Genomic DNA, 24,560 nt, shown 5'->3' on the forward strand with positions numbered 1-24,560 from the left:
GGGTAAAACAAGTGGACCCTTTATTCCTGCTTTATTTATTCTTAGTGCTAAAGTTCTGTCTACGACTTTGAACTCTTTATTTGATGATAATCAATTTATGAGTTATGGCATGTCTGAATTGACTGGAAATCTTAACCATTTTACATATGCATATGACACAATTATATTTACAGTTGCACATGAAAAGTCTCTTCGAAGAATAATGAAGGTGTTTGGCACATATAAATCTCAATCAAGCTAATTAATTAATAAAGAAAAGAATTCTTAGTACATGCATCAGAATATCAGTGCACAACTAGGAGTTTTAGTTGATGGATATACATGTATATTAAGAGGTCAATTTCAAATCACTTATCTAGGGTGTCCTATCACCCATGCTAAGAAGCTACAATGATCTCTTTAAAAAGGTGGAGAACAGGTTCCAAACATGAAAAGGGAAGATGTTATCTTTTCGTGGTAAAGCCACTTTAATTAATAGTGTATTACGGAGTATTTCTATCTTCATTCTCTATGCAATTGTCCCTCCTAAATGTTTAATCACTAAATTGCACAAGATTTCTGGAAAGTCATTTTTGAAATAATAAGAAAACAGAAGGGAAGAAGTAAACATTGAGCTACTTGACAAAATATATGTCTACCTAGACCTGAAGGTGGACTAGGTTTCAAATCTTTATTTGATGTCTTCAAAGCAATGTTCTCAAAGTTATGGTGAAAATTCGAAACAAGTAACTTTTTATGGACAAATTTCATGTGTAATAAATATTACAAAAAATAAATATCTACACTAGTCCAATGAAAAGGTAAATATCAGGTGTGGAAAATGATGCTTAAAAACAATGATGTTTTAGAGAAGAAAATGTGGCGGGAACCAAGAGAAGGCACCACAAACATTTGGTATGAAAATTGAACCAAATTGGGCCTTTATTTCATGAACCAGATTGTATTCTTTGACCACAAATGAAATCTATAAAGGAGCTAATGAATGAAGAGGGATGAGACCCAGACAAATCGACCAAGTACTATCGAAGAGAATTGTTAATAATATACAATAAAATTAAGCAATGATATGTCGTGCTTTGTTTGACAGACCTTGGTGGCTTCTGAATAACACTTAAAATGTTTGACAGACCTTGGTGGTTCCTGAATAACACTTAAAAAATTAAGGTTTATTCAGCTTGGGAATTATTAAGAGAAAAAGTGCATAAACAAAGAGTTTTTGTTATAACTGACATACATCATGTGAGCTCATGGTATCCAACAACTAACCCGGTTGAGAGAGCTTTCCTATACCTTGACAGAGTGTAGAACCTTATCATATCAGTGTAGCCTCTCAGGGCTAAATGGCCAGCCGTGAAAGTACTGAAACATAATCTCATGGTGGCACGTAGTTATGAGACTTGGATTTTCTAAATTCATATCCTCTCGGTACTAAATAGTCCCCCCTCATACAAAATAACATATATTCATATAATGTTCATAGGTATGAAAATCATCTATCTATTTGAATTATATGACTAAGTTCGAAAGTCATATCTAAGATAACCCTAGTTTAGGTTGAAATTCATATCATGTTAGTTTTCACGCTTAAAAGTCATAAGTGTTTGAATTATCATAAAAATCATGCTAAATTAGTACAGTAAGATTTTAAAACCAAAATGAAACAATGAAAACGTAAACTAATGAAGAAAGATTATATAAAATTTCATAAAAATCTTAGCTTTACTTTTATCAATCTTGTGAAATTCTTGAGAATCAAAATATTTTAGGCATGAGAGTGAAGGAATACTCTCATTGAAGCCTTACATACCCGAGAGAATGAGACTAAGGAGGCAGAACTTGCATTGGTGCGTTGAGACCCTAGCTTCTGCCTTGCTTACAATAGTTTCTGAGTTTGAGGGAGTTCAGACAGAGGCATATCTATGATTTCAGAAGGACGGGTGCATTATTACGAGAAAACGCATATAAAATATAAGTTTGATCGTTTTTGACCTTTAGGTTCTTAATATGAACCGTCAAATTTAAGAAATTATAGGTCCAAAATACATGATATTACTAGTTTTAAATTTTAATATACACATTTAATTGATATTATAATTTATTTAGGAATTTTCAATGTAACACTAACACTCTTGAGCTTTTAAATATTAAAGCAAAAAAATAAAAGAAAAATTAGTTGAAACATAAAAAGTGTTACCGATAATCACTTGGAGAGGTGTTACTCAAAAAAANTTAGAAGGATGGGTGCATTATTACGATAAAACGCATATAAAATATAAATTTGATCGGTTTGACCTTTAGGTTCTTAATATGAACCGTCAAATTTTAAAAATTATAGGTCCAAAATACATGATATTACTAGTTTTAAATTTTAATATACACATTTAATTGATTATATAATTTATTTAGGAATTTTCATTGTAACACTAACACTCTTGAAGAGTGTTACCGATAATCACTTGGAGAGGTGTTACATAAAAAGTGTTACCGATAATCACTTGGAGAGGTGTTACTCCAAAAATAATATAGATATAAGATTTAAATTGCTATTCTCACGGTGCACACAATCATCATTGTAATTTTATATAGTAGTTTGAAAGTGGGTTCACACATCTATATTTAAATATTTTTTTAAAAATATAACACTACTATAGATGATCTAGAGAGGGGAGCATGGGTTCAGGTGAACCCACAGAACCCCGTCTAGATACGCCTCTGAGTACAGAGTGAAGAAACTGAGTCTTGAGTGTGACAAGAAATCAACTTAGACATAATATGTTTGTGCCTAAGGGAGATGAATTTGAATGATCCATACTTTAGGCCACTAAGTGCATTTGCTTACACTAAAATTTAAGCATCCATGTATTTGATCTAAATAGATTTTAATCATTAGGATCTTGAAAAAAATCTTAATATCATTAAGAGGTTTTTTTGTGTACGTAATTTTTACCATCACTAGCCACATCTTCCATTATAATCATAACCATCACTTTCAATCACTTTCATGTCATCACAATCACCACTATCCACTATCATTGTCAATCACTATTATTAGACGCTACTGTCACACTTACCATCCTAATCATTATAATTATATCAACTGTCGCCACCATCATTGCCACCCATGCCATTGCCAACCTTCTCACATTTTTCGGTCACCAACTTCATTAGTTACTAACATCAACCAACTCTACTATCTCAACCATCACAAGCCACTATTGGTCATCTACTACACAAATCAACTCCACTATCATAACTATCACCACCACTAATACAAACAACTAGCACCTACCATACCATAACAAATACTACAAATCATCTCCACTATGTGATCATAAATGGTTTTTTCGTAAAATAATTATTTTAATATATATATATATATATATTCTATTGAAATTTTAATTAACTTTTTATTTAAATTATATATTTATAATGCTTATCATTCATCATTTAGATTCAGATGTCGTAAGTTTAGTGCAAACAAATAAGGCTTTAGTCTATTAATTTTTCTCTACTATCTTTTTAATAATAAATAAAATACTTTATATGAAACCAATGGACGTCCTTCAATTTTTTTGGCACTATTTTGAGTGTAATACATTTTAAAATATATTTCATTGATATATAATTATTTTTCACACAAATAAAAATAAAAATTTAAGGGACGAGATCGATTTTTCTAAGAAAAACTTTTTTAATAAACTGACTTCGTATGAAGTGTTTCCCAATATAAGAACAAAACTTTTCCTTTCTTCTACCAATGAGGGGGAGAAAGTTGGCATAGCTACAGCCACCCCAAGGTGTCCTGGACACTCTTAATAGGAAAATTACGTTATATATATATATATATATATATGTCAAATTTTGTATTTAAAGTTGGACATCCTTGATAAAAGTTATGACTTTGGCACAGTGATAATGGGTGTCCATTTGAATGAAGGAGTTTTGAATTTGAACCTCAAAAAGCACAATATTGTTTTGTGGCTCCGCCAGAAATGACTTTTCATTTTCCTTTCACTTGGTTCCTCCACATTTCTTAATTCTCATTTTTCAATTGATACATTACTTAAATGCAACAATCTTAATGAAATTATTATCATCAAGTTCACGAAGATATTGATATATATCCTCTCAGGATAGAGGCTTGACCTCGGTTTCGACCATAGCGACAACGCGAGGTGCCAGGGCCACCCTCCAAAGGAGTGTTTTCTAATATAGGATAATTTTTTTCTTTCTTCTACCGATGAGAGAGAAATAACTTTTCATTTTTCCTTCACTTAATTCCCCCCCATTTCTCAGTTCTCATTTTCCAATTTACACTTTACTTAAACCCAACAATCTTAAGGAAATTACTTCCCTCAGGTACCCGAAGTTAATAAAATATATCCTATAGGATAGAATGATCTTACTTATTGGTGTATTGGTACCTAAAATCACAGTGTCAATGAGCCACTCAAAGATCGTAAAATACATTAAAATTTGTTTGTGCAAACTAAGAAAAAATTTAGAAAATTTGTTGCTGAAAAATGAGAGGAAATTCCTATATTCATAGATAACATAAGGTAATATGAACAAATGTTTATTATGTCTTATCGAAAATGTCACAATTCTTTAAAAAAGTAACAACGTTTTGAAAAAGTCACATAATCCTTCAAAAAAGTCACAATCATTTTGAAAAGCAACTATTCAGAAATGTCACAACTCTTCGATTTCCTATTCTCACCTTCTAAAAGCCCAATAAATTAATATTTCACCAATATATCACCAAATCAAATACTAATCCCTCTGTCTTATGACTTTTTATTTTATTTTTGTGAGACCTAAAAAGAATTACATATTTTTATAATATTTAATAAAATTTAACTTTAGAATATAATTTTACCCTTAATAAAATTATTTATAGTCATACAAATATCTATCACATATTTTAATTAGATCATAAAAAATTTAAAAGTTTTTCTTTCTAATTCCATGTCAAGGCGAAATGGTCTGATGGACTCTTATAATGGTATACGTTTGTATTTTGAACCTTTTACTCAACACATTGTCAAATAAATCTTAAATTCATTAAAATACAATATTTTAAACCATTTTCACATCACTCAGTGTGCGTGTAATCCAACCTCTTACATGTGTAATTCTATGTCATTTTCCAGTGACACGTAAGAAATTAAATATTAAGAAGAATAAAAAAAATTCAAATATTTAACCGTTTGATTTTTTTAATGAAGAAATATTGGGAGAGGGTTAATGAAGAAATAATTTTTTTTAATTAAAAAAATATTGTTTTCTAAAAAAATTAATGTTTTTAACTAGAATATAGCGTGTTGACGCATTTGGAAGCGAGTATATTTACACATTTTCCCAACTCAATAATATTTATACCACATAAGTTTGGTCGATGGTTAGAGAGGTTTCAAATATTGTGTTTTAATAAGTTTAAGAGTGTAATGACCCTCATGGTCATTTCTGTTTCTTGCCTTCTGTGTGTCGTTTAGAGCATTCCTATAGCAACCCCAAGTCATTTATGACTTGCTGGGACTGACAGTTCGGTCACCTGGTCGTTCGTTTGGTCTTGATGCGAGTTTTTGTGTTTTGGAGCTTATGAACCTTGAACGATCATTTTCGATCAAAAGTTCAAGAAGATGACATCGAAATCCAATTCTGACGATTTCATCAGCTCCGGAAGGGTCATTTTAGGCTAGTAGCATGGTCGACATGACTCCCGAGGTTTTCAGTGTGAGTCGGTGCGATTAAGGGTTTTAACTTTAAGTTTAAGCCTAAGTTTGACTTTGGTCAACATTCTGAGTAAACGCGCTCGGATGAGAATTCCGTCAGTGTGGTTAGCTCTGGAATGTCGATTTTGGTCTAGGTTGACCCTTCTTTTGTGTCTGGAGGTTTTCGATATCTATCCGAGCCCTTTTGTGGGTTTTGACTTAAAATGGCTATTGGAAGTGGGACCCACTTTTTATCGAAATGACCTCTGATGGAAATTTCGACTGCGTCGTTGAGTCTGAAATATCGAATTTGGTATGCTTGCGTATCTCGTTTGCGTGCACGGGGTTCCGAACGAGTTCGGAGCACCCCGTCGGAGTTTTAAATTTTGGAATTATTGCAGAAAATCAGCAACATATTCCCAAACTTAAACCCTCATATCTCTCTCATCTCTCAACCGATTTGGGTGATTCAAAAGGCTAAGTTGTGAGATTTCTCAAGGACAACGCGTTGGTGATCTCGGATAGTGATTTGGAGTCCCCGTTTGAGGTAATTTTCGAAAAATACCTGCTGCCAGACCCCTTTTATGAGCTTGATTTTGGAAATTTTTGAGACTTGTTTTCTTAGCCATTTTAGATCCGATTATGGTGATTTTTAAGGCTATCTTGAGTGGTTTTTTTGAGGAGAACATTGTGGTGTTGTTAGATTTTACTGTAGATCGCCCGTTTTTGGTAAAAACGTTGAATTAGATGTTGTCCCATTTTTATTCCTTTGAGAAAATTTGGGTTTTAGTTGCTTGTTGATATTGTGTTGTTCCCGAGCCCCGAATTGTGTCCCATTATGGGATATGAGCTGGGGGAACTGGTTAGGACCCACTTTTGGGGTTAATTTCGGAATTTCCTGCGCGGGTGCCACGATTCCCGTTTTGACTCCAAAATTGACCCGTCTCCGTTTGTTGTGATTTTGGTGTCTAAACGACCGTATTAACGTTGTGACTCTATTTTTGATAGCGGGGAAGCGTTTCGAGACCGTTCATAAAGGGAAAGCTCCGAAAGAGTGATTTTGGAGCGCGTGTGATCGGCCTACAGGTAGGCTACGGTTTCCCTCTCTTAGATTGAGCTCGAGAATGTGAATGCATGTTGATTAGTTGGGATTTGGGTTGGGTAGTTATTGAATCTTGCATCAGTGTTAAGAAATCATGTTTTCGATCTATTTCGGGAATTATCGAGTAACTGTGAGCATGCTTTGTGTTATTAACGGACCCTCCTCGCTATGTGGAGTGCTTGCATGCTTAATTATTGTTTATTTGAAGAATGTTGGGCCTTAGTTTAGGTTTGACTTGGGCTTGCCTTAGAAATACATGATTCGGATCCGATAGGCCTTAGTTTTGCCCCGACATCGCTCGGTCGACTTAGATCCTTGTAGACTGGTGTAGCAGACTTGAGTCTGATAGATTGGGCCTTAGCTAGGCGATACGCTTGCTCCGACTTTAGTTATCCTTATTTTCCTCGATGTTACGGCTTCACGAGTTACGTCGGCGACACTAATTCTACTTTGCGATTTGAATTTAGTTTTCGATTTGGTTCCAAGGACTTACATCCGGTTAGAGTTCTGGCCTCTTATACTTGTTACTTGTGATTAGTTACTTGGGTATTTCTTGTGAGCATCCGGTTCGAGGTCCGGCCTCCGTACTGTCAGATTCTGCTAATTAGGGTTGAGGTTCTGGTTCTATGTTCTTCGTTCTTGGGTTTGTATATGCAATTCTTTTTAGTTATAGTTATTTTGTGTACTCGTCGGGCTTATGGGGGTCCGTTCGAGTTTTTATTTAACTTGCGCACGAGTGTACCTTCTGGGNGAACAAGTGTTTATTGTGTCTTACCGAAAATGTCACAATTCTTTGAAAAAGTAACAACGTTTTAAAAAAGTCACATAATCCTTCAAAAAAGTCACAATCATTCTGAAAAACAACTATTCAGAAATGTCACAACTCTTCAATTTTCTATTCTCACCTTTTAAAAGCCCAATAAATTAATATTTCACCAATAAATCACCAAATCAAATACTAATCCCTCTGTCTTATGACTTTTTATTTTATTTTTGTGAGACCTAAAAAGAATTACATATTTTTATAATATTTAATAAAATTTAATTTTAGAATATAATTTTACCCTTAATAAAATTATTTATAGTCATACAAATATCTATCACATATTTTAATTAGATCATAAATTTTAAAAGTTATTCTTTCTAACTTCATGTCAAGGTGAAATGGTCTGATGGACTCTTATAATGGTATACGCTTGTATTCTGAACCCTTTACTCAACACTTTGTCAGATAAATCTTAAATTCATTAAAATACAATATTTTAAACCATTTTCACATCACATCAGTGTGTGTAATCCAACCTCTTACATGTGTAATACTATGTCATTTTTCAGTGACACGTAAGAAATTAAATATTAAGAAAAATAAAAAAAAATCAAATATTTAACCGTTTGATTTTTTTAATGAAGAAATATTGGGAGAGGGTTGATGAAGAAATAATTTTTTTTAATTAAAAAAATATTGTTTACTAAAAAAATTAATGTTTTTAAATAGAATATAGCGCGTTTGGAAGCGAGTATATTTACACATTTTCCCAAACTCAACAATATTTATACCACATAAGTTTGGTCGATGGTTAGAGAGGTTTCAAATATTACATTTTAATAAGTTTAAGAGTCCAGTTGACAAAGTATAGAAACTCATATGTCAAATCCAACTAACTCATACAAATTGGGAGGAAGAAAGTATATATTAAGCTAGATACTAAAAAATGAAAACTAATTATATATAGCAATAACTGCAAGACTTCCAACAATTTTAGATAAGGTGAAAAATTACATTATAAGTGAAAGAGGAGAGAAAAAATGCATGACAAAATAAACCTGATCAAAGAAAGCAGTATACAGATGATGTTTCTGTCACATCTCAACTAATTTAAAAGCAGTAGAAAATCCCGCAGCAGCATTTTCCGCTGAATCAATGACAAAGAGTGCATATTTGACCTGCGAATTTGGAATATGAAACACTAGCAACTACTACTTGTTTGTTGTTGCATGTAACAGAAAATCTTGTCTTTAAGATCTTTCAAAAATCAAACAAGAATGGATCATTTCCATAATCCCAAATATCAGCTGGGTGGTAATTATAATTATCATCAGCAATAGGTGGCCAGAAAACCGGAGATACCACTGCCTCCACTGGATCGGAAACAACCGGTGCAGCATCCACAAAAGTGTTTACGTTATCATACAAACAATTATGTTGATGTTGCAGCTGATTATATAGTTGATTTTGATCTTCTTCTCTAGGGTTAGGGTTTGGGTTTGAGTTTGAATCAGACCATATCATTCCAGATGCTTTAGTGGTCTCACCGTCGAGATATCCATAATTATCATCAAAAGTTTGTTTCTGAATTGAGTGTTGAGGATTTTGTGAGATGTCGTCAGCATATTGCACGGCAGGATAAAATCCATAGGGTACGTAGTAATTATTAGCAGGAGCCAATACGTTTGGAGGTAATAGTGTAGAAGAAGAAGAAGAGAAAGACAAATCAAATCCAGAAGGAGGTCTAGGAAGTAAAGGACGAAGAGTTTGTGTAGTAGAAGATGAAGTGGCAGAGCCGCGTTTAGAAGAATTTGATGATGAACTAGTAGCGTTTGCACCAGAAGATTGAAGATTGAGCTGAGCCTTTGAACCGTAGAGTATAATAGCAGCACGGTCATAAGCTCGAGCAGCATCTTCAGCAGTGGCGAAAGTACCGAGCCAACGGCGCGTCCGTTTACGGGGCTCACGGATCTCAGCTACCCACTTGCCCCAGCTACGTTGTCTAACTCCTCGATACCTGAATTTGTTGTTATCAGGTCCTCCTTTCCCTTTACCTTTCTTGTTGCTACTTGAACTATTCTCTTCACTGCTGGTTTGTGTGGTGAGAGAAGCAGTAGTTGTTTTATCTTCTTGGTTGGTGAGGTCTAAGTCTTGGGTAGGGTGGGGATATTGATCATTATTACTACCTGCACTGGTGCTATTCATAGTTCCAAAGAGATGAAAATTTAGAGAGAGATGCCTCGTTGTTTGTTTACCCAATGAGTCGAGAGAGAGGACAGTGGAAGGCTGGTGTGAAAGAAACAATATGGTATTTGTAAATGGTGGATGAGGGCGGTGCTCTTATATACACAGAGCATGTGTATTCTTATGCACTACTATGAAGGCAACTTCCTTTTGTCATTACCAAGTTTCTTTTGTTTCAACTTAGACTTGAAGATTTTTATTTTTTTTAACGTTCTATAGTTGGAATAAATTTTGATTTTAATCCTTATATTATTTGATTAAAGTGGTGCATCTTTAATACTCAATTCTTTTCAAGAATCATCCCATGTGCAGTTAAAAGTATATATTTAAGTTCGTAACTCACCATCTGAAACCTTTAAGAGCTTTCAAATCTCAATTTCAAGTTTGTTTAGTTTAAATATTCACTTTGATCAAGTCTTAAAGCTTTTAAATTAATGTGGTGCATCTTTAACCCTTGGAGACGAAAACTTCTTTGTTTGTTGAGGACATGCAGACCATAACCGAAGAGCAAGGATTCTTCATGTGTTTTTCAGATTTTATGAAGACCCTGTGAGTAGGGGCGTCCATCGGTCGGTTCAATTTTATGCTTTATCGATAAAATTTATCGGTTTTAAATATGTAAGATATTCTTTATCGGTTTTCGATTTATCGATTTTTGGTCATTAACGGTTCAATTTTTCCAATAAGAAAATGCTCATAAAATAAATATATGATTTCTCACTTCTCTAATAATTTGATACGATACGATGAGACAACCAAATCAACTGTAAATGCTTTGATATAGTGAAACAAGAATATAATGAGAAATTACATCAATAAGAGTAGATGTAATACGAAGGGTACAATAACATGTTATAACCAAAACATAATATGGATTTTTTTATGTGAAGTAGAAGTACTATGACGTGTAAAGTGTGTAGACCGTAGTTTAGAGTATTGATCTAGTGTCTAGTTATGTTAAATTATTAATATTTACTAATATTCATGAAGGGTATAGTAGTAACTTACTATCTTCTTAATGGGTTATCAATTTACCCAATAAAACCAATACTAAAAACAAATACCAAATCGATAACCCAATAATTTTTTTTATAAAACCATTAAAAATCCGTTAACCCAATAACTTAATAGCAATGATCTAATAACATTTTTTTATGTTCGATTTATTGGTTGGCTCGATTTTTGCACACCCCTAGATGTGAGTTAGGATTTTAGATGTATTTAGTCTCCAAGTAATTTAGAGAACCTTGAGTTTGAAGAGCATGAGTTGGAGTCGTTTTGTCAACTTAACAAACTAGCCTATATAATTTGAATTTTATTTAAGTTATATAATTTTAACTTAAATATTAATTAGACTTTATTAATCAATAATTTGACTTGGTCAATATATCATGAATTTAAGATTTCATTCAAATTAAATATGTATTTACCAATAAAAACTCCATTGTCTACAACATTAAATACACTTTTCATTTTGACTTGTCACATTTAGCATATCAAGAGTAATTATCTATTTTTCAAGACTAGCTAAGACTAGACATCAATTAATGAGTATTATGGTACTTCCCCTCATTTTTACTAGCTCATGTTTGACTTGATACAATATTTAAAAAACAACAAATAAAAAAAGTAATTTTACTATATGTCTTTTTAAATATAATAAATTCAATTTTTGATAAATGTATTGAAAAAATGACTATAATTATTATGATCACACTTATATAATGTTTTTTTTTTAATTATTATTATTATTATTATTATTATTATACGTCTTGTAGTATTTTAAACTAGATTGTATTCATACATTTTATCTGAATAAAATTTGTGACAAGAACAATCGGAGTATCTACATCTTATGAATACTCAAAAACTTTATATGCAAGCCAAGACGAATAGTATGAAAATGTCATATTGATACCACATTGTCTTTTGCTTTTTCATTGATAATTTTCATTTGAACTTAATTTGTATATTTTCTAATTATAGAACGGATAGTAATATTTTGGTTCCCTGATTATTTATAAACTTTAGTTTTGTTTCTTGTGATATGTGACTATGTACTTATACTTTCTTGAGTATGGAGTCACTTTTATTAGAGAGTGTTTTATTCTTAATGTGAAACTTTTGGCACAAATTCAAATTTAATTGAACTCCAATATGGATACCAAATAATCTTTGATAAATGAAATCATGAGTTTTTAATTTTTTTTTTTCATGCATAAATTCTGCTACATATAAACTATTTTAATATATTTATCTTTAAATATTAAGTACAAGTATTGTTATAATATAATTTTAACGGTACATGGGATGATACTAGAAAAAAAGATTTAATGTGCACCACTTCAATTAATTAAAAGTTAAAATTTATTCCTACTACCGAACGTAAAAAACCTTGTGGTGGAAGATGAAACTTGGTATTGACGAAAGGAAGTAAGTTGGGTTGAAAGTGTATAAGAATAGGCATGCTTTGAGTCATATAAGAGCACCGCCCTCATCCACCATTTACAAATACCATATTGTCTCTTTGACACCAGCCTTCCACTGTCCTCTCTTTCGACTCATTGGGTAAACAAACAACGAGGCATCATCTCTCTCTAAACTTTCATCTCTTTGGAACTATGAATAGCACCAGTGCAGGTAGTAATAATCCCCACCCTACCCAAGACATTAACCACCAAGAAAAATCCACCAGTGAGGAGAATTGCAACAAGAAAGGTAAAGGGAAAGGAGGACCTGATAACAACAAATTCAGGTATCGAGGAGTTAGACAACGCAGCTGGGGCAAGTGGGTCGCTGAGATCCGTGAGCCCCGTAAACGGACGCGCCGTTGGCTCGGTACTTTCGCCAACTGCTGAAGATGCTGCTCGAGCTTATGACCGTGCCGCTATTATACTCTACGGTTTAAAGGCTCAGCTCAATCTTCAACCTTCTGGTGCAAACGCTACTGGTTCATCATCAAATTCTTCTAAACGCGGATCCGCCACTTCATCTTCTACTACACAAACTCTTCGTCCTTTACTTCCTAGACCTCCTTCTGGATTTGATTTGTCTTTCTCTTCTTCTTCTACGCTGCTACCTCCAAACGTATTGGCTCCTGCTAATAATTACTACGTACCCTGTGGATTTTATCCTGCCGTGCAATATGCTGACGACATCTCACAAAATCCTCAACACTCAATTCAGAAACAAACTTTTGATGATAATTATGGATATCTTGACGGTGAGACCACTAAAGCATCTGGAATGATATGGTCTGATTCAAACTCAAACCCTAACCCTAATCCTAATCCTAGAGAAGAAGATCAAAATCAACAATATAATCAGCTGCAACATCAGCATAATTGTTTGTATGATAACGTAAACACTTTTGTGGATGCTGCACCGGTTGTTTCCGATCCAGTGGCGGCAGTGGCATCTCCGGTGTTGTGGCCTCCTATTATTGATGATAATGATAATTACCACCCAGCTGATATTTGGGATTATGGAAATAATGATCCATTCTTGTTTGATTTTTGAATCAAGAGAATTAGCATGCTATTAGTATCTAGTGTTTGATTTCTGAAATCTGCTCTTCTGGTCAAATATGCACTTCTTGGCATTTAATTTTAAATGTTTCTGAAGGATTTTCTACTGCTTTTGAATTAGTTGAAGATATGACCGAAACATCAAAAGGAACCTCATTTGTATACTGCTTTCATCAGGTTTAAATTTAATTATGTGATGCATTTTTTTTCTCTTTCTCCTCTTTCACTTATTAATAAGCTTTATTTATGGCTTTTCCGCCTTCTCTAAACTTAGTTATTGTTGGACCTTCCATAGTTGTTGCTAAATATAATAGAGCTTTCATTTTTAGTATGTAGCTTAGGGTACTATTTGATTTGGTGAATGAAATAAGAAAATTTTATTGGTGAAATATTTGTATATATATTCATTTCCAGTTCATGCGTTTTGCTTTTATTTTCACATTTCAATTTCTTGATATGTTTTGTTCAGTAGAAATCAACAATTCTAGTAGATGTCTCAATCACATTTGAATATCTGTGTATTACTCTCTCTTCCGGTGTTTTAAAAGACTCTGTTGGGACTCGCTCTGGGATGGAACTCTAGCAAAACACCCACAGACTTAAGTGTGGGACTTAGTTCAATTAAACTTACGTTCCAGGTGCTCGACTGCACGCCATGCCCAACGCTCGGGGCTCGCCTAACAGATCTTGCACAAATTATGTATTTTAAATTCTTTAGGTATCATTGTTGATCCTCATCATTTTTGAATAAATGAATGGAACTTAATAATCTTTTAATCTATAGAGATAAGAAAATTGAGAGTAACTCAAATAACAAGTTGTAGTATCACATCTTTACTATTTCATAACACTGTGAAGGTGATTATGCGTTACGTCACATTTCTTTTAAAAATACGTAGTGAAATTTTATTTTTTCACTTGTGATTGGTTTTTATGGTTTTGTCATATGTCTCATTATCATATTTTATTTAGCTATTTGAAAATAATTTTATTTATATTCTTGATGGAGTGATGTTTTTATTATAATTCTAGTAAGTTTTATTGATTATTTTTTTTAGGGAGTAAATTGTATAATATGATAAAAATAACTTTTTTTAGAAATAATGATTCATTTATTATTATAAAGTTAAGATGTTAGGTAATTTATACTTGTATAATCAAGTTAGAAGTTTTATTTTCTATGAGTTTCTTTAAGGGAAAATTGTATATAATAGCAAATCATTAATTCAATTACATGATATAACCATAGTTTGATTTAATTGTACCACATAGCAAACTGTTGCTATTTCACCTCTCTCTTAGTGAATCTCGCTCGCCACTCTCGTTCTCGTTGGACAGTCTCCCTCGCTTCTCTTGCTTTTATACAAACACAAATGTATAAAATGTGTTTGTATTTGTATAAAGTGAGAGAAAATTGTGTATATGCATATATTTTCGTTCCCCTCTCTCCCCTCTTCCAGATCTCGCTTGTCACTCTCACTCACCTCTCTCACTTTATACAAACACAAATGTATACATTGCATTTGTGTTTGTATAAATCGAGAGAAAATTGTATATACAAATACAAATGCATATATTTTCGTCCTATACACTTATGATTATACAAATGTGATCTTCCCCTGCCCAGTTTTCTTTTGTCTTTCTCTCTTTCTCACTTTATACAAACACATATTATACAATTGATCTTTTGTATATGTATACAGAAATAGATTATACAATTATTTTCTTTTGTATATGTATAGTGAAATATACATATTTATGTTTGATATGGAGCGCAATTATGCAAACTATAGCTATAACGTACAATTATGATTTTTATGTTTGCTATATATGAACGTTGCTATTTCTTTAATCATGTATGTAATTATTTCAAACTATTAATGTGTTTTTATAATTTTGTGTTACTATATTATTATACTATATTATAAATTAAATATTTAAAGATCTATAGGGGGCTTACGCCACGCTTCATACTAAGTAAAACATCTCACCTCACGCCCCTGCCTTTTAAAATACTGCTCTCTTCTCAATTTATCTAACACATTTTGAATTTTGAGATTCAAACAAGTCTATTTTTTTGTTATCATTTTTCATATATCTTTTAGATATTTTGAATTGCCAATTATTATTACTTATAGAACGTATTTTTTTACGTAGTTTACAAATATATAAATTTCATTTTAAAAAGATGTGAAGATTATGTGAGTAAATTTTCAGTCAAATTTAAATTATTTGACTCTTGAAATACGAAATGCGTTACGTAAATTGGGACGAGCGACTAAGATTTCATGGTCGAATCTAAATATATTTTTAAATATTAAAATATTACATTAATATGTAAATATTAAATAGTTAAAGACGGTTTGTTTTCTCTTTTTCATTAAAAAATAACATAGGTTTGTTTTCTCTTTTTTTATTATTCAATTATTTATTTAAAGAGCTGGAAGAGGGCTAATTTATTGAATAAAAAGGAATAAAAGTTCATTCGGGCCCAAAGAATAAGACTTGGACTATTGATTTTAATCTAGAAGAAGAAACTCCCTTAACTCATGTTTGGATTCACCTCCCGGACATTATTACAAGGCAAAAATACAACAATATGTCCTTTAATTGACTTTAAATTATAATTATGCCCTTTAATTTTAGGTGTGCACAAGTACTCACTTAAATATGTATAAAATTGAACAAATAGACACACATGTCCTACATGACATCCTACATGTCATTTTTTGTCCTACGTGGTGTACTACGTGTATTGTGCCATATAGGACTCATGTGTTTACTTATTCTACTTTACAAGTTTAAGTGTCTACTTGTGCATATTCAAAATTGGAGGACATAAATGTAGAATGAGGCAAAGTTAAAGGACACATTTATGTATTATGCCTAATTACAATTGAGACGCTCTGGCTTTTATTACCTCTTTTGTAGCAACTCTTTTGAAGATTGATAAAGCAACCGAGTTCAAATTCAGATCAAATTTTACTAAAGTTCTTGTTGAAATTGACCACACTAAACAGAAGAGAGATTCTATGAGGGTTGGTATTAGAAATGAAGAAGGGGACAAATGTGGGGGTTTTATTAGCCTATTGAATATGATATTTTACTAGATTATTGCTTCAAATGTTAATGTCATGGACATTCTGAAGAGAATTGTATGATATCTTTTAAAGGCGACAAACATGCCCTCAAATTAAAAGGATTAAATTGGATCATGTACAAACTAGATAAGAACTCTGTTAGACCACAAACCCATGCTCATAATGGACAAATACCAAAATCTGGGGTATATATATAATGCTATGATACGAAAAGATATGAACGATCTCAGGCCACAGTTGTTTCAGAGTTGTCAATTATGTTGGCCCGTCACCAAACATTAATGTTGGTCTCTCAAGACGTGCTCCTGATAAGAAAAGGAATTAACAATATACAAAATAGTGTTAAATCCAAGCTCGTTAAAGAGAAGGTTATACAATGAAGAGCTAAAACTCCCAACCCACAATAGAGAAACAGGAACAACTCAAACAACTTGTAAACTCAAACACTGTTGTCAATATTGATTCTCAGAAAAAACTCTCATGATGAAGAGAAAGAAATGTGATAGAACATTTTAATGCAAGGTTTATATATATAGTGTCACATGCTACTTCTATCCAAGCTAGCCTCCACACAATCATATTGAATTTTAGCACGCTAACAAAATATAAGAATATTCTATTTCAAATGCTCTTGCTTATCCCAACTCCCTCCAATCTCTCGATGCATGTGGTCATCAAGATACTTCAGTGTCTCAGCTCAGGACAAATAATTTCTCTCGTACGTTCAGCTAGCATTATGCAAATGTCTCATAAATCTCTGTCAATCAAAATTCTCTTTCAAATAATTCAATGCTTCTAAATGTGGCTGTTGAAGTTGAAGACAATGTTACTTTGAAGAAGTCTCTGACTCTGAATTATGGAGAAGGCAACGAAACAACAGGCCATTAGTTTAGCCGTTCGACTACATATGTAGCTATGCTAACCATAGATCTAATACTCCTGCATTAACATCTGAAGATATATTTCACTTACAATCTTCGCAACTTCAAAAAAGAAAATCTCAATGATATTGTGGGAGAAAGTAGTAACGATGGAAACAATATTAAAGAAGAAGAAGACAAATATGATGAGTATGAGGAATGTAATTCTTGTTGGAATTAATGCATTCACTCCTTGATGTTTAGTCTTCTAATATTGTCTTTTAGTTTTTCAAGAAGTCTTTTAGGAGTTTATAATACATGTATCTAGTTAATTGTGCAAGACTTTTTGTTTTCTATTTTGAGTAGTATAAATAGTGATGTAGTTGATGATTGTAATCATCTCAAGTGGCCTTAAGTAGCCTGTATAAAACTTGAGCATGCTCTAAAGAAAGTATTCTCCTTCTATATTTCCTACAAATTGGTATCATAGCAAGTTTTCGTTCTTAATCTGGGGTTAGGTGAAAAAAAAATATGACATCCAAAACAAATGAAGGTGTCGATTCTTTGGTTGTTCTTACTCCATTTTTTGATGGAACTGATTTTGAATACTGAAAGATAAGAATGAGAACACATCTAAAAGCTGAAGTTTTGTGGACTATTGTTGTAAATGGCTATGAAGAGCCAGAAAATGATGGTGAACTTTCAGTAGCAGAGATGAAAAATCTTAAGGCTAAGTATCGTTAAGATGCAAAAGCCTTGAGCAAAATCCAAATGGGAGTCTCAAGAGCATATTTTGCAAAAATTGCTACTTGTGAGACTGCAAAGGAAGCTTGGGAGTCTCTAGAAACAGAGGTGTATGGTGACGAAAAGGTACGCACTATAAATCTCCAAACTCTTAGAAGAGAGTTTCAAAACTTGAAGATGATAGAATCTGAAAAAATAGATGAATATTGCACAAGAGTCATGAATATTGTTAATGAAAAGAGAAATCACGGTGATACAATTTCTGACCAACAAGTTGTGGAAAAGATTCTAATTATTGTCACAGAAAAATATGAGTACATTGTTCCTATCACAAAGGAGATGAAAGATCTTTCTAAGGTTTCTATCAAATAGCTAGTTGGATCATTTCATGCACACGAGAAACGAAGATTTTTTCGTGAAGATCAACCCAAAGAGATGTCTTTCCAGTCCAGAACAAATGAGAATTCTCAAAATTTCTCAAAAAATCAATAAAAAAAAGAATTACAATCCAAAAAAAAAAAAACAGGATCATGATGATTCTTCTATGAAGGTTGAAGAAAAAGGTGAGAAAAGTACTAGTCTTTTTTGTAAAATTTGCAAAAGGGCTAATCACAATGCAGAAAAATATTGGCACAAAGGCAAGCCCCAATGTAACTTTCGTAAAATATTTGGCCACATTGAGAATGATTGTTGGCACAAGCAACAGGACCAAACAAATTTCTGTGAAGAACAGGAGGAAGAAATGGAAGAAAATCTTTTCTTTGCTTCTCAATGTGATGTTTCAGCAAAAAGCAATAAATGGTATATTGATAGTGGTTGTAGCAATCACATGACTGGAGATGAAAAGGTTTTTCTCTCAATTAATAGTAGCATCACTACTAAAGAGAGAATGGGGAATGGAGTCTCAGTTGATGCAAAAGATAAAGCTACAATTTCGATCAACATAAAAAGGAGCGGTAAGCAAATTCATGATGTGCTTTATGTTCCTCACTGGGAAAAAAATTTGCTCAGTATTGGTCAATTCATGAAAAAATGGTTATTCTCTTGTGTTTAGAGATAATTATTGCAAGATTTATGATAAAATTGAGCCAAATCAAGTCATCGTTGAAGTAGAGATGACAAAAAGAAAATTTCCTTTACAAATTCAGTACAATGCATTCAAAATTGAAGTTGTAGATGATTCATATCTTTGGCACAAAAGTTTTTGTCACTTGAATTTTCATGATTTGAAGCTTCTCAAGCAAAAAGACACGGTGCAAGGCCTTCCTGAGATACATACTGAGATTAAGGTAGAGAATACTTCTATCATATCTTTAGATGTGTCAAATCAAGAAGAGGATGAGAAATAGGAAGATATTCCTCCAGGGGGAGAAATCTTAGATTCACATGATGAAGAACCACCTCCAAGAGGAACAAAAATGTTGAGTGACATTTATCAAAGATGCAACTTTGCCGGTGTTGAGAAAGAAAATTATGAGGAGGCAATAAAGCATGATGTTTGAAAGAAAGCCTTGGCAGAAAAAATTCAGAAGATTGAGAAAAATAATACTTGGGAGTGTGTGAGTATACCCAAAGAAAGAGAAGTTGTAAGTCTAAAGTGGATTTACAAAACCAAACTCAATCAAGAAGGAGATATTCAAAAGCACAAGAGAAAGACGAAATTCAGTTGCAATTATTGTCGGACAGGAGAATAACTTGTTGACATCTTCACCACAACACTTTCAAGTGAATAGTTTTGTCATCTTCGAGAAGGCATTGGAGTTGTCAAGTAAATGCATTAAGGGGGAGTGTTGGAATTAATGCATTCACACCTTGATGTTTAGTCTTCCAATATTGTCTTTTAGTTTTTCAAGAAGTCTTTTAGGAGTTTGTAATATATGTATCTAATAAATTGTGATACATGTATCTAGTTAATTGTGCAAGACTTTTTATTTTCTATTTTGAGTAGTATAAATAATGATGTAGTTGATGATTGTAATCATCTCAAGTTGCCTTAAGTAGCCTATATAAAACATGAGCATTCTCTAAAGAAAGTATTCTCCTTCTATATTTCCTACAATTCTACATATAAAAAAGATTTGATTAGAACTTTTGCTTCCAGTACTTCATGGTTATATACATAACCTGATGATGCTCATTCATACAACAAAAGTATTTCTCTAGACTTCTCACAAGGGAAAAAATAAATGTATCCTTAAGCAATGCCTCAACAAAAAATGTTATTCATCATTAATACAATCATTAATTGGAATATAGAGGGATAAAATTCCGGGGGCCTTTTGAAAGACTCAAATTTCTCAACAAAATGCATAATTCATTTTCAAAGAGGGTCTAGGTTCATTTTCAAAGCAAAGCCAGATCTAGACTTATGCCTTGAATCACATTTTGGGGCAAGTTGTAGACAACATGCATAAGCAAGAATTTAACTCAAGGATCAACTACAAATTAAACGAACATATCTCCTAGAATATAAATAGTTATGCATCTCATTACGCATGAAATTAAAAATCTCTGAATCTTTTTTTCAACATCACCGACCATTTGTGAATCTGGAAAAAAGAGTAAAAAATTATGACCGTTTTATAAGAGACGCTCCAATCTAAAATTTCAGTTCAGGTACTACGGGTCATCAATACGACTCGTACTTTGAGAGTATGGTCTGTGATTTGACTCATAGAAAACTTTAGAGAGTCCCAAAATTCAACCTAGGAAACCACCAGTCAGACCTCGACTCGTGGTATCAATGTACGTCACGTATATGTCTCATATATCATGTATATCATTCGTATATAAAGGATTTTTACTCCCAATGGTTTTGAATTCCCTCTACCTCTAATCGTTGATTCTTGATTCTATTATCAAAATTATGATATTTCATATCATTAATGATATTTGTTTCGTAGTTCATGCTTATTAATTATACCACATGAATTCCTTTCTAGCCAAAGCTATTTGAAAATTAACCTTGTCGTAATATTTCAAATATATTGTTTTCATGAGAAAAGTAAGTTTCAAGGTTTTTAAGAAGTATTTTATGAAAGTATATTTTGTTTTAAGTGCACTAATTTAAAAGGATTTGAAAAAAGTATATTTTGCTTCAAGTACATTACTTTAGAAGAGTTTCAAGAATGTATAATTTTACATCAAAATGCATATTTTCAAAAAGAAAGTATGGACAATTTTTCAAATAAAGCATGTCCAGTTTAAAAGAAAGCATTGTCAGATTTTCAGAAAAGCATAGTCAAGCTTTTTCAAAGTAAAGTTCAATTCAGTTCTAAAGAAGCATTATGGGGCATAGACTCAAAGTGTCAAATTTTTAGTCCCCCCCCCCCCCTAAAGGGGGACATCTTTACAGTTATTGGGAAACAATGCATGTTTTGGGAGTAGTATTGAGCACCAAATTCAATAAGGGTTCAAATAATCCAAATTTTGAACTACGTCGCTAGCGTAGCATATGATCGTGTTGTTGATTCGGGCGACTCCTCAAAAAGCCCCTAATAAGGCTCAGAGATCAGATCCATTACCTCATTTTGTCTTTTAACCTGGCAAGGTGTTGGATGACTTGTATCATCATGAGGCTCGCGTTATGGCTGTCGATTACTGAAACTCTCAGAGAAAATTAAAGTCACATTATTTTCAGCATTTACTATTATTCCATATATTCAATTTTAAAGTTTTGTTGTTAAAGCACACATCCATGCATTACTACTCAGTTGACTTTATTTCAATCCTTCTTCAAAGTTATTCATTCAGCTCAATATGTTTAGTTTTAATCAATTAATTCATTCAGATATTTTACATATCGTATATTTCATGTATTGGCATCATTTGATGTTGCATCGTTTTATGATACAAAGTTTTTTTTTTTTTTTTNGCATATTTTCATAAAGAATGTATGGAAAATTTTTAAAATAAAGCATGTCCATTTTAAAAGAAAGTATTGTCTGATTTTCAGAAAAGCATAGTCAAGCTTTTTCAAAGTAAAGTTCAGTTCAGTTCTAAAGAAGCATTATGGGACATAGACTCAAAGTATCAGATTTTTAGTTTCCCCCCTAAAGGGGGACATCTTTATAGTTATTGGGAAACAATGCATGTTTTAGGAGTAGTATTGAGCACCAAGTTCGATAAGGGTTCAAATAATCCAAATTATGAACTACGTCGCTAGCGTAGGATATGATCGTGTTGTTGATTCGGGCGAATCCTCAAAAAACCCCTAATAAGGCTCAGAGATCGGATCCATTACCTCATTTTGTCCTTTAACCTGGCAAGGTGTTGGATGACTTGTATCATCACGAGGCTCGCGTTATGGTTGTCGGTTACTGAAACTCTCCAAGAAAATTAAAGTGACATTATTTTCAGCATTACTATTATTCCATATATTCAATTTTAAAGTTTTGTTGTTAAAGCACACATCCATGCATTACTACTCAGTTGACTTTATTTCAATCCTTCTTCAAAGTTATTCATTCAACTCAATATGTTTAGTTTTAGTCAATTAATTCATTCAGATATTTTACATATCGTAAATTTCATGTATTGGCATCATTTGATGCTTGCATCATTTTATGATACAAAGTCTTTTTTTTTTTGGTTTTCCACCCGGTGGCCGAAGTGCACATTGGAGCCCTGACTAAATTTGGATTGCGCACTGCAGGGCCTATTCGGGGGTAGTGCTCCCAACAAAATTTTCTCCATACCCAGGGATCGAACCCGAGACCTCTAGTTAAGAGTGAAACACTCCCACCAGTGCATTTATGATGAAGTCTTAGGTACTCACAACTGTGAACATATCATTAGGATCACTTTCATCCATCTTTGGTGAGACCTTATTACTTTCAGAAGGCTTTAGTTTCATCTAGAGAGTATTTATTGTTTGTATATATATATATTATAGTATAATATTTAGTTAGCTTAGGGTTTTTTCCCGATAACTTTTCTTTAGTATGTTTATTGAGTTTGTTTTTTCTAAGTTATTGCATGCTCATCTTTTAAAAGCTTCTGCATAGTTCAAAGTATTTAGTTAGTAGTAGGTCAGACCAAAGATTCACTTGGAATCAACAATGGTAATGAATGTCGTCCACATCCAAAATGTAGACTCAAATTGTGACATAGAGCAAGGTTCAAGACATGTTCAGGGTGGGTTTAGTTCTACCCATAGCTTATCTGATGGTTAAAAATGTTCTTTGACATGTTCAGGGTGGGTTAAGTTCTAACCATAGCTTATCTGATGGTTAAAACTGTTCTCTGTGTGAGAAATTTTATTGGAGTTACTCAATGTGAAAGACAAAAATTTAGTTGGGAGATTTGAATATTTTCTCTGGAAAAGATGGAGATTGACTTGTTGAAGATTATATAAAGAAGGTGAAACAAATTTATTTATTCGAAAATTTATGTCAAGAAATGGCATTGTTGGTGTTTGTGTATGGTGTTTTAGCATGATTGAGCTTTCATTTTCCTAAAAGAGAGTACAATTTTTTCCTATTTGAAATTTGCGAAGTTGGCCAAGTTAAAGTTGGACATGAAAATAAAAAAAAATTACTTTATTTGAAATTGTCAAAATTGGAATTGAAATATTCCTCAGAATAAATTTTAGCTAAAACTGTATTTTTTTTCTTTTACTCTCACTATGATCTTTGGAATGATGTTTGAATTTGATTTTTTTTCTTTCTTGTCCTATACATAATAATTGTGCTCCTTATATTTTTCCTCTTCCAACTTACTATGGTATTAATGGTAAATCAATCATTCCTCTAAACCTTTTATCAAATACATAGTTTTGATAAATGTTTATGTTTCTTTAGCAAGGTTTTCTTTGGATATTTGGTTGTCTTCTTTTCTTACCAAACAAGATTTAGCTACAAATACGTATATTAGTTTTTAAAAGAAATGAGCTAAACAGCGCAAAGCGGGGCTTAATAGGGTGGGACATAGCAGGGCAGGGCAAGGCAGGTTGAATCAGTGGTAGGGCAAGACTTCACTCGCCCTGTCCCATTTCATTCCATTCTATTGTCATCTCTAAATTTGTTAAATACATGTGTTACTTTGTCACTTGTGTAATCTCATTTTTATTGAGTGAAATGGTGAGGCTATTTTTTTCAATATTTATACGCTTTTTCACTATCCATTTTCGTTTGTGGATGTTGATAGGTCATCTATTGACAGAATCACATTAAATTATTATGTCTTTTTTGATATATTTTTATTTTACTATCTTTTAAAATTTTCTTTATTAGCTTCCGCATAACACTTTGTTATTTTGATTCTATGCATGCATTAGTCTCTCCATATATATGTGTGTGATATGGAGGATAAATTGGGTGGGTGAGATTAATATTCAATCAATTAAAGTGGATTAAATCAATTAAAGGGTAATAACTCGAACATTATCTTAAAAAGAAGAGTTATATCCTCGCTTACCAAAACCAAATCATTTACTCCCTCCGTCCAAAATGCTAGAGTAATCTCCAAGCTCAAAAATGCTTAAAAGTTGGAATATTTGGCA

At 32.6% G+C, this 24,560-nt stretch overlaps 2 protein-coding genes and 1 pseudogene across 2 annotated transcripts; 2 read left to right on the forward strand and 1 right to left on the reverse strand.

The window, feature by feature from the left end:
• Nucleotides 1-8,842: 8,842 nt before the first annotated feature.
• On the reverse strand, nucleotides 8,843-9,787 carry LOC125858795 (ethylene-responsive transcription factor ABI4-like). Its single transcript, XM_049538592.1, has one exon. The coding sequence runs from the start codon at nucleotides 9,785-9,787 to the stop codon at nucleotides 8,843-8,845; it is 945 nt and encodes a 314-aa protein (XP_049394549.1).
• A 2,660-nt stretch (nucleotides 9,788-12,447) lies between these two features.
• On the forward strand, nucleotides 12,448-13,345 carry LOC125858796 (ethylene-responsive transcription factor ABI4-like; annotated as a pseudogene).
• Nucleotides 13,346-18,085: 4,740 nt separating this feature from the next.
• Nucleotides 18,086-19,407, forward strand: LOC125858797 (uncharacterized). The gene is made up of 3 exons (XM_049538593.1): nucleotides 18,086-18,415; nucleotides 18,585-19,014; nucleotides 19,115-19,407. The coding sequence occupies exons 1-3, from the start codon at nucleotides 18,086-18,088 to the stop codon at nucleotides 19,405-19,407; spliced, it is 1,053 nt and encodes a 350-aa protein (XP_049394550.1).
• Nucleotides 19,408-24,560: the final 5,153 nt, after the last annotated feature.

This window comes from Solanum stenotomum, chromosome 3 (assembly GCF_019186545.1).
Source record: "Solanum stenotomum isolate F172 chromosome 3, ASM1918654v1, whole genome shotgun sequence".
NCBI lineage: Eukaryota > Viridiplantae > Streptophyta > Magnoliopsida > Solanales > Solanaceae > Solanum > Solanum stenotomum.